The sequence below is a fragment of the Fukomys damarensis genome, unplaced genomic scaffold, assembly GCF_012274545.1.
Source record: "Fukomys damarensis isolate Sample0158 unplaced genomic scaffold, DMR_v1.0_HiC HiC_scaffold_21, whole genome shotgun sequence".
NCBI classification, from domain to species: Eukaryota; Metazoa; Chordata; class Mammalia; order Rodentia; family Bathyergidae; genus Fukomys; species Fukomys damarensis.
In genome coordinates, this window is record NW_022900933.1 from 15,470,461 (window position 1) to 15,481,714 (window position 11,254).

An 11,254-nucleotide genomic window follows, 5' to 3' on the forward strand; every position below is an offset into this window, starting at 1 on the left:
AAACAAAAAAGGCAAAAATATTTTTTTTCAAAGGTTGTATAAGTTGCAAGAACACATTTCCTGGGGAGAATCCAAACCATATGCTTAAATGGCTCCCTCCTTCTCGTGGATAGGAGTAGCTCCCACTTTTCAATACAGCACAGCCCTACCTCAGGAAACAGAAATAACAGGTCCCAGTGAAATTCTCGAAATACCAGTTACTAAGAATCAAGAGAACTCCAGCTGACCAGGTCCATTTTAATGACAGAACACTTCATGAATCATCTCCAAGAAGATAGAACTGGCCTGGAACAGGACATCCAAGACTCTTTGAGAGGAAAATCCCTGAGCTGTGATTACTACTTAAAATCCTCAGTGTCCTGGTGGGCTTAAACATTAAATGGGATTTGTTTCATTATCAGATTTATAATCCACCACAGCATGAAATTAGCCTCTTGTGAGAATGTTTGCATTACTTACGTGTAATTTTCCATGTTGCCAACCTTTCAGTCATTAAAAGAACATGAGCTAAGTATACTTTAACTTCAACTTCTAATTAGAAGATAGTATTTCATGAATTATTCAAATATAATTTTTCAGTTTTTCTATATTATAAGTTAAAAATCACTGAGTATTTACTATGTAGTAAAAACCTCTTTTTTTGGCTTTTTGAGACCTAGTCTCACTATGTAATTTAGGCTGGCCTCAAACTCGCAGCCATCTTTCTGCCTCCAGCCTTTCCTGTGCTGGGATGACAACATACTTAAGAAACAAAGTATTTACTGTATATCAAGCTATATAGTCTTTCTCTAAGAAATGATGTCATTTTATTTGCTCAGAGGCTGCAGAGCCTGGCTGAGGAGCTCTGAAGTAAAATGCCTGGATTTATGCCTTCTGTTACTTAGTAATTATAACCAATGACTTCATCATTCTGTGCCTGGGTTTGCCTATCTTCAAAATGAGGAGAATAGTCTGGTGTTTTTGCTTTGTTTTGTTTTGTTTTTTAGCTTTTTTGAGACAAGGTCTCACTGTGAGTTGAGGCTGGCCTTGAACTCTCAACAACCTTCCTGCCTCCGCCTCCCAAGTACTGGGATTACAGGCAAGCAGCACCACGTCCAGTGCAAGAGAACAGTCCTTAACTGATGGAGTAACTAATGCAAGGATGAAACCATTCACAGTACTCTTAAGCTTTTGTATATAATAAGTAATTATTGCTACCAGGTGACTGTATTGGGTTTTCTTTTGATAATATTCTACCTATGATACAAGTTTTCCATTTATAGTGATAACAAATTTCCCTCTTAATTTTTTTTTGGTACCAGGAATCGAACTCAGGATCTTGCGCTTGCAGGCAGTGGCACCACTGAGCTAAATCCCTAGCCCCTTAAATACGTTAATTTAGATAATGCCATGGTTTGAAAATATAAATTTCATGTGTTGCAAACATAATCCTCAAACTCATTATGTCAATGATCTTTGAAGATGGGACTTTTTTGTGGGGGGAAGTGAGGCATGGTGAGTGGGTGGTGAAAGCTGTGCCCTCAGGATCAGTCCGCTCATAGATTAACAGTTGTGCAGGGAGCGGCCCTGTTCTCTCCGGCACACCTGCTCTGTCTTGCAATGCCCTCTCCACCATGTTCTGATGCAGCCAGAAAACCCACAACCATGTGCTTGGGCTTCCCAGCCTGCAGAACTGTGAACCAAACAAACTTCTATGCTTTATCTGTTACTCAGTCTCCAGTAATATGCTCAACAACAGAAAATAGATTAAATAAAACAGGTAAGAAAATGAAGTAAACCATAAAGACTGTGCAGATAGTTAAACAAGTTTGAACATGAGGTTAACTAAGACTGTGCCAAAACACACAAAAATGAACACTTTCCCCCATTTGCCAAAAGCTATTTTTTCTCTAAGGCAAGGCTTTACTGGCTTTTTTTTTTTTTATTAACTCAAAAGATAACAGAACTGTGAACCAAACAAACTTCTATGCTTTATCCGTTACTCAGTCTCCAGTAATATGCTCAACAACAGAAAATAGATTAAAACAGGTAAGAAAATGAAGTAAACCATAAAGACTGTGCAGATAGTTAAACAAGTTTGAACATGAGGTTAACTAAGACTGTGCCAAAACACACAAAAATGAACACTTTCCCCCATTTGCCAAAAGCTATTTTTTCTCTAAGGCAAGGCTTTACTGGCTTTTTTTTTTTTTTATTAACTCAAAAGATTCCTCCATACGCAAGCTCCCAGCAAGTTGAAGGAATGTGACAGGTGCAACTCTGCTTATGCACTTCTTCCCATAACATCCCTTTCCAGCCCAGCCTTCCAATCGCCAGCACTGAAGGAGCTGGAGGACTGAGTGTTCTCTCCACCCACCGGTACCCCCATGAGAAGCCTCTGGGACATAGCCAACTGACCTTCAAGGCTTTGAAGATGACCCCTGGGTGTCTGGGAGAACGGGTGGTATTGTTCTCTAGCTGCTGCTCCAAAGCACGACGGAGCCCAGAGAAGTCTGTGGGGGGGTTGTAAGTCCTGGTTCCCTTGTAGTGAATGGAACTAAAGGCTTCGGGGAAGCGACCCAGCTTCCTGAAACGGTCCTGGATGAGCTTCTCCGGCACATCAGAGGGATGATCTGTAAAAGCAGAAACATGCATGTGAGAAGTAAGTGGCTTTCTTTTTACAAAGTTGCCTATCTTTCATTATAAAAGTAGGACACAGCCTACTCCCTATATAAAAAATACACAGGTGGGCACAACTGATATGCTGTTAGAATTAACAGTGTTGGGTCAACCTTGCCTGGAAAGGAGTATAAAGAAGGCTTTCGTGAGGAGAGTGAAGGTGTTTCATGATCAGCTGACTACATAAGTGTCTGTGGGTTGTGAAAATCCATCATGTTACTATATGGATATGAAGTACACTTTTCTATGTGCATATTATACTTCAGTTAGCAATTCCAATTGTAGGAAAATGGATATACCTTGAGACCATAATGTTAAGTGAAATAAATCAGACACACAACTTATATATCTCATGGTCTCTCTTATACAAAAAACGTAAAATATAAATTAAGTGCAAAATAAAAGAAAGGTTAAGAAATGTAAATAGATCTTTCTACAAATGGGAAGGGAATCAAGTGGCAGAGGGAAGGGGGACAGGGATAAAGAGTTTTAAAAAGTTAAATGATTAAGAAATAAAATGTGGGGCCGGGGATTTAGCTCAGCGGTTCGGTGGCCTGCCTTGCAAGCGCAAGGACCCGAGTTCAACCCCGGTACCCAAAAAAAATAGATAAATAAAATGTGTTATGTATATGTACCAACCCCCCATAATGAATGTAACCATTATGTAGCTACGCAGCTATGTGCTAATAAAAAAGTATATGCTCGGGCCGGGGATTTAGCGCAATGGTTCTGCTGCCTGCCTCACAAGCACAAAGACCCGATTTCGATCCCCAGTACCAAAATAAATAAAAATAATTTTTTAAGAACATGTGCTATATACTTTTAAAAATAAAGGATAGTTTTTTTTAGTGTATGGAACAAAGTAAATAGGAACTTTTGAGGAGCTGATTATTTCAAAATCCTAAACCTTCCCCTCAAAGTTGTGAAACTCCAAAGTAGCATTGAAATACTGCTTACAGGAGACATCCTAAGTCAGCATTTCGTACCTTCTCTCTTTACCTTATAGGGCCATGCTAAAGAGTCTTCTCCTTGGTATGAAACAATTAGAATTCTCATCTTTCCATAGGAGTCACAGAGACTCAAGCACACTCAACTGATCCCAGTTCAGTTAGAACAAGTTCTTTTATGGCCCACTCTGTTCATTGCCCTCATCTGGCCACCGCCCTGGACAAGTACCTAACATTTTCATGGTAACCTAGTACCATGGAAACTTCCTCACTGGTCTCTCCACCTCCAGGCAGGCTCCCGATTCACCCTAAAATCGACTGCTAAATTATCTTTTGAAAATATAAATGTGACCATAACTCTCTGCTTAAGGTCATTCGGGGGTTCCTATCACACTTGTGAATTGAGTTAAGGCCACCCATGATCTGATACCTGAATATTTCCAGCACATTCTTACAGAAGCTATGCTTCAGACACTAGAACCTCCTCATTTATTTATTCATTCAGCACACAGCTGAGTGTCAAATATTCATCCAGACTCTTTATAAACAGTGGTGACTAAGACAGCCAATATAATATTCCTGCCTTCAAGTTGTTTCCATTCTAATGGGAAAAGACTGACAACAAATTAGGCATACAAATAGGATGTGATGGTCAAAACTGAACGCCAACTTGAGGAGACTTAGAGATGCCTACAGAAGTGACTACTGTGAGGACACTACTGTCAGCAATGGATTAACCCACTGATTCGTTCTTGCCTAACTAAAGAGGCTATTTATTAGCAAGTGGGGTCTAGTCCCCGCCTCTCTCAGCTTCCTGGTTCCCATCGAGAGGAAAGCTTTCCTCCACCATTTCCTTCTGGCATGACATTTCTGCCTTGTATTCAGCCAACCACAGACTGAAATCTCTGAAACTGTGAGCCAATATTACATAAACCTGTCTTTGTTTGAGCTGAATATGAAAGATGCATGATTCAGGCAGCGTAGCATATGCAAAGGTGGGAACCAAGAAGAGTCAGGATGTTCCTGGGGAACACATACATACTCAAGCACATGTATGTGTATAAACACAAACACAGATGGTGTGGAGAGAGTGAAGGGACAGGAATGGAATTGGGAAGCTACTGCAGAGCGACATGCAGTTTCCTAAACACAGCTTGTTCCTTGCAGCCACCAGAGGATCTGCTGTTCCCAGAACATCATTCCTCCCCACTCCTTTCAGTAGCCAAAATTCAGCATACAAATATCTCCTCCCAAGATCCCAACAGGAGGTATAGAGTCCCTCCTCTGCACTCCCCGTAAGTCCAATACCCAGATCTGCCACATGATAAAACACCAGGTGGTCTCCCCAGTTAGACTGTGAGCTACTCAAGGGTAGGAACTGGTTTTTTTAACTCTGTGTCCCAGTGCTCAGAACATGACAAGTGTATTAAGAAAACTCCTGACATACTGACGAGTAATATGAATATTTTAGGGGCCATACTACTATGCTAAGTCTAAACACTGTTGCCCCTGTTCCCTCACCTTTCCACGCAAGTAACGATCTTGCACCCTATTCCTCTATGTAAAAGAGAAACAATAAGACAAGAATTTACATACACACTCTCTCACGTGTACACGCCCTACCTGCTCACCTGAAACGTCTCTACTCTCTCTTATTGACACGGATGAACTGTCTGTGCCTCTACAGCCAAATGCACCACCTAGGCATCCATCACTCCATCTTTCCTTCTCTCTTACACTTGCACTGTTCTATTTCTAAGGAATCATTTTCATCAGTGCACCATAACTATAATGCCCACCATCTTAAATTTTTAAAAGGAAAATTACCAAACTCACTGAAAGAGTTCAATGTACTCACAGCTTTCATTCTACCCTCTTATTCTCAGTCTGACCAAGCTTTCATTCCCTACTATCTCAAGGAAACAGGTCTTACCCAGATCACCAAGGACCTCTCTGTTGCCAAAGTCAATTACTGTGACCCAATGGCCCCTCCTTGTACCTAGAAAGGACAATCTGTGACTTAGCACCCTGTCTACTCACCCGAGCCCAGTAGTTGAGTGTGCATAGTCTCATGGAAAATAATAACTGCAGGGCCCAGAGTAGACAAGGGGACATCCAGGCCACAGCGGGCAGTGGTAGCCTTAAGCTCCTTGGTGAAGTGCTTTAGATAAGCTTCCGAAGCATCTCCAAGGAATTTGAAGAGGTCATTATGCAGCCGATCTGCATGAGTTCGATAGATGATGATGTCTGAAATGGCCAGGACCTTAAGTAGCAGCCGTGTTCTCTGGCTTAGATTCACAGTAGCCCCTAAGAGCCCTTCTGTGTCTATCACTGCTACTCTGTGAACTGGGTCATAGGCTGCCCACACACCAACTGTACAGGACTCCTGGGCAGGGGAGGTTCTGAAGACTTCACGGCCATAAAAGAAAGTGTGGTTGAGGGTATGAGACTTTCCATCACCAGTATTTCCAAAAATGGAAACCACCTTCAGATGCTGATCAGGTTTACAGTCCAACTTCCTAATAAAGTCGTCTTCATTTGTTACCTTCAAAAAAGAAAAAGACAACAATGAAATACAGAAGCTGCAGAACTCAAAACACCTACAAAACGGTCTCGTGAGCCAGGTGTAGTGTCACATGCCTATAATCTCAACTATTACAAGGCTGTAGAAAGAGGATCAAAAGTTCAAGGCCAACTTTTGCAACTTAGACAAACCCTATCTCAAAAAAAAATTTTTTTTTTTTTTTGGTTTTTTGAGACAGGGTCTCACTATGTAGTTGAGACTGACCTGGAACTCACTATGTAGCCCAGGCTGGTCTCAAACTCACAGGATCCTCCTGCCTCAGCCTCCCAAGTGCTGGGATTATAGGTGTGCGCCACCACACCCGGCTCCTATCTCAAAATTTTAAAAAAAGAATTTGTTTTCTTTTAGGGGCTGGGGTTGTACCTCAGTTATAAAACAGCTGCTAGTATGTGTGAAGCCCTGAATTCAATCTCTAGTATATAAAAAGGAGGGGGGAGCGGAAAAGGAGGAGAAAAGCGCACAATTCCAGGATCAAGATCCCTGATCATCATCAAGACAGGAAGGAAAGAAGACTCAGGATAAGAGATCCATCACCACCTCCCCTCCTTAGCAAACTCACAGGAGTTTATACAGCCTCAGTCAGTATAAATCAGTCATAAATTCATGGCTATAAAAAGCTAAAACTGCAAAAATTTCTATGCATCATACATTTAATAAGGGCCTTGAATTCAGTATAAAGAACTCTTACAACTCAACAATCCAATTAAAAAATAAGCAAGAATTTTGAATAGACATTTCTCCAAAGATATGCAAATGCAAAATTATGTTCAACATCATTAGTCATTAAAGAAATGTAAATCACAAACAACAATGAGATATCACTTTATACCCACTAGAATGGCTGACAAAATAGACAATAACATATTGGCAAGGAAGAGAATTGTGAGAATATAAAATAGCATAGGGCCAAGGATTTAGCTCAGTGGTGCTGTCACCTGCCTCACAAGTACAAGGTCCCAAGTTCGATCCCCAATACCCCCCCCCCAAAAAAAAAGCAGTCACTCTGGAAAAGTCTCACAGAGTTGCCATAATACTCAGTAATTCATTCCACTCCTATGTATATACTCAGCAGAATTGAAAGCTATGTCCACACAAAACTTGCATGTACATTAATGGCCAAAAAATTGACACAACCCAAATGTCCATAAACTGTTGAATGCATAAATGCAATGTGGCATATATCCAAAAGGAGTATGTCACCATGCCCAACCTAGAGCAATTATTTTGTTGTTTTTTGTGTTGTTATTTTTGAGACAGGGTCTACTGACCTAGTATTAGTTCAGTTTAGAAACATTCCATGGCCCTACTGACTTGTTCCAATTGGTTAGAAAACAGATAAAACTTGTATTTGGAAGGAATTAGAAAATGTACCCTGAATCATTTCAATTAATTTTTCAATGGGAAAAATGGTTACTATTACAGATTTTCCTTAAATTAATGATAATCTTTTATTTAAATTTCACTTACCTAATCTTTGGCTGAAAGAATGAGAAATATATAAATAAAATCACATTTCTTACTCTAAAGAATTAAAATGATTTCAAAGTTATAATTATAGAATTCAGTATTTTGCAGTATATTTCCAAAGTATTTTATTAGTAATCCAGTCCCCTAAATATGCTTATGAAATAGGTGAGTTTTGTACACCCACACACATATATCACATTCACCAATTATTAAATAGAAGCTAAAGTGTAAATATTTTTCCTTTGAAAATAATAGATTTTATGCTACCTAGTAACATTTTTAGTAGAAATGTCAAAAAGTTTTGTGACTTGAAAATAACTATCAAAGCTGGGCATGGAGGTGCATGCCTATCTATCTATAATCCCAGCACTTGGGAGGCTGAGGCTGGAGGATAGCTGTGAGTTCAAGACCAGCCAAAGCTACACAGTGAGTTTCAGAGCAGTCTGAACTGCATAGTAAGACCCTGTCTCAAAAAACCAAAACAAACAAACAAACAAACAAACAAAACAAAACTATCAAATAATATTTGCTTGACACTGGGGGGAAAGGGAATTAAGTACTGATATATGCTACAACACAGATGAAATTTGAAAATATGATTCTCTTTATATCACATGTTTAGAACAGGCAAATTCATAAAGCAGATAGTAGATGAGTGGCTGTCAGAAACTGTATGGTGGAGGGCACAGGGAGAGGCTGTTAATGGGTACAAAATTCCTTTTTGGACAAAAATAAAGAAAACAAAACAAAGAAAAAAAGAGAGAAAAACCAGGTGGAGGATTTAGTGGTGCCACTGCCTGCCTCGCCGAGTGCAAGGTCCGAATTCCATCTCTGGTACGAAAAAACCTCAAATATCCCTTTTGGGAGTCATGAAAATGTCCTGGCATTACACAGTGGTATGGGCTGCACAGCTTTATGAATATACTAAAAACACTGAAGTATACACTGTGATGGGGGGAATATGAGTTGGAATGTAGCCCGGTAGTACAGAGTTTGCCTGATATGCACAAGAGTCCAACCCCAGGATCACCAAAAAACAAACCAAAATAATCCCTGAAAAATAAGGAAAAAGGGGTACATCTTATGCTATATAAATTACATTAATAGTTTTGTTTTTGAGGCAGAGTCTCACCACATGGTATAGGCTGGCCTTCAACTCACTATGTAGCCCAGGCTGGTCCCAAACTCACAGCAATCCTCCTGCCTCAGCCTGAGGGCTGGGATTTCAGGCGTGCACCACCACATCCCACAATCAGTAGTTTTTTTTAAAAAAAAAAATTATTGTTCAAACTTCATAAATTCTCCCTGTTAAATTTTAAAAGAACAGTACAGTCCTTATAAAAAGCAAGCTCAGAAAGGAAGAGACATGGGTGAGAAAGGTAGATCTCCAGGATAGAGTTCCAGCAAGATGTTCGATGTACCTACTCAAACTACGGATCCCCAAGTCAAAGTTCTTAATCTATATAGGCTACGTTTCCTCCAGTTAAAGGAATGATGAACCTTTTACACCAGTATCTACCAGCCCCATCCGAGAAAATGTTTCTGATTCTCCAGAATCTTTATTTGACGTAGAAACACTAATCACTTAACCCCACTGTACATCTTAAACAGGGCTGAATACAGCAGCATTTAGTAAACATGGTGATGGGCTGTTATCTAGCAAATAACTCTGAAAACAAGAAGCTATACAGAACAACCCATTAGGATGTGTCATTCGGCCAACCTGCTTCCAAACTGCTAAGCTGGATGGGGAGAAGAGACAAAAACAAGAGCTCCACAAACTTCTGCCATCAAGGAGGTAAGTTTAGGGTGACTTTGGAAAAGCCATTCACCTTTTCAAACAGTCCTGGACCCAGAAACACTAGGCCTGGGGATAGTCACCTAATGAAAATCTTCTCTGTCATCCATCATCCATCTATAAACCCACAAAACAACAACGGGCATCTGAAAAGGTGCATGGCAATCTTTAGGTAAATAATTAAATGTCAGGGCCGGGGATTTAGCTCAGTGGTTCTGGCCACTGCTTTGCAAATGCAAGAACCTTGAGTTCAATCCCTGGTACTAAAAAAAAAAAAAAAAAAAAAAAAAAAAAAAAAAGAAAAGAAAAAAAATGTCTTAGGATTTGTATTAAGCATCCACCAAATGATGTACATAATATACAAAGAACTCATCTGGGATAAGACTCAAACACTCCCTGTTAGCAGGCACAGGAGTTCATCCTTAGTATATATGCATTTGAGGCCAAAGGAAAAGCTCTGGGAGTAAAAGCTTAGAGCCTTAGGCTGGTTTTCCTTTTGATGCACTCTGGACTATCACCTATCACCTACCATATGCTAATGGAACTTTTTTCTCATGTATAATAAGGATATAACAACCATCTTTGCCTCCACGACTGGAGGACATAGTTGCTAATTAAACTGCGAGTGAATGGGTGAGAGAATCCCTGGCAAACAAACTAGGCTTCATTTTTTTCCTTCTTCTGCCTTTCATGTTACATTGTTCTCAGTTAAACTAGTAAATTCATCCCTAATGTGTTATCCCTGAGCCAGAGAGACTAACAGCCTTCACCTAGGTGGTAGCAAGGCGGGTTTACACTCCTGGAAGGCAAAGGTAAAGAACAGATAAGCTTCCCTTTGGTGAGGGAAGAAACAGCCCAGAAGGAACGAGGTCCCTGCTCTACTTGTTTTGCCTGTTTGCAATCAGTGGTCCCACTTTGCTTCATTCCTGGAGGAAAACAAACTCCCTGACCCTGAGCCTGCCATTCCACCCACTCCACTTATCTCAAATGGTCCTTGGCCCTAACACAACAAACAGCAAAAGCAAGAATTGACACCAAAGTCACCCTTTCCCAACTTCCACTTTCCCTCATCCCACAGCTTAACATAACTCAGACCTGAGGCAAGTCAGAAACATCTAAATTCCACTCCTACCTTTGGAACTGTGTGACTGGAAAATTTTATTAACTAATGAAGCCTTGAAAACATAAGATAATAGCAGATCGCACCACTCTTGGGGACACTGAGAGGACGAGATAAAGTATGAAAGAGGCATAACACAGCGCCTGGCACACAGTAAGTCCCAGTGCAAGCCACTGCTATTTAAAGAACAGCTCACTGGGAAAATCCCAGGTGTGCTCAGTAGCAGCTGGGCTTGCACCTATACACTCAGAAATTACCCATTCAAAAGAACCAAGACATCATGTAAAGGTACAAGATCCCAATGATAAATATAACTGCATTTTGCTTTAAAAGTACCAATAAACTTAATGGGAAAAAAGAAAAATTACTCATTCAGTAATTAATTGAGCAATGTGGCGAGATCTAAACTAATTCTACCTGGAAATGAAAGAATTCTGTTCACTTCATAAACCCTTTCTTCTCCCTCATCAAAACAACATATTACTAGCCAGGCATGGGAAATCCTTTCTTCTCCCTCATCAAAACAACGTATTACTAGCCAGGCATGGTGGCACATGCCCATAATCCCAGCAATTGGGAGGCTGAGGCAGGAGGATCGCTGTGAGTTCAAGACCAGCCTGGGCTACACAGTGAGTTCCAGGTCAGTCTCAACTACATAGTAAGACCCTGTCTCAAAAAAC

At 40.4% G+C, this 11,254-nt stretch overlaps 1 protein-coding gene across 2 annotated transcripts in view; it reads right to left on the minus strand.

Moving 5' to 3' along the window:
* Zfyve1 (zinc finger FYVE-type containing 1) overlaps window positions 1-11,254 on the minus strand; it is a 48,509-nt gene that overhangs the window by 18,967 nt on the left and 18,288 nt on the right. For both annotated transcript variants that reach the window (XM_010645418.3, XM_010645417.3), the window contains exons 3-4: window positions 5,646-6,150; window positions 2,398-2,612 (exon numbers count right to left, since the gene is read on the minus strand). In XM_010645418.3, coding sequence (XP_010643720.1) covers window positions 2,398-2,612; window positions 5,646-6,150 — 720 coding nt within the window. The remainder of the gene's footprint in view (window positions 1-2,397; window positions 2,613-5,645; window positions 6,151-11,254) is intronic.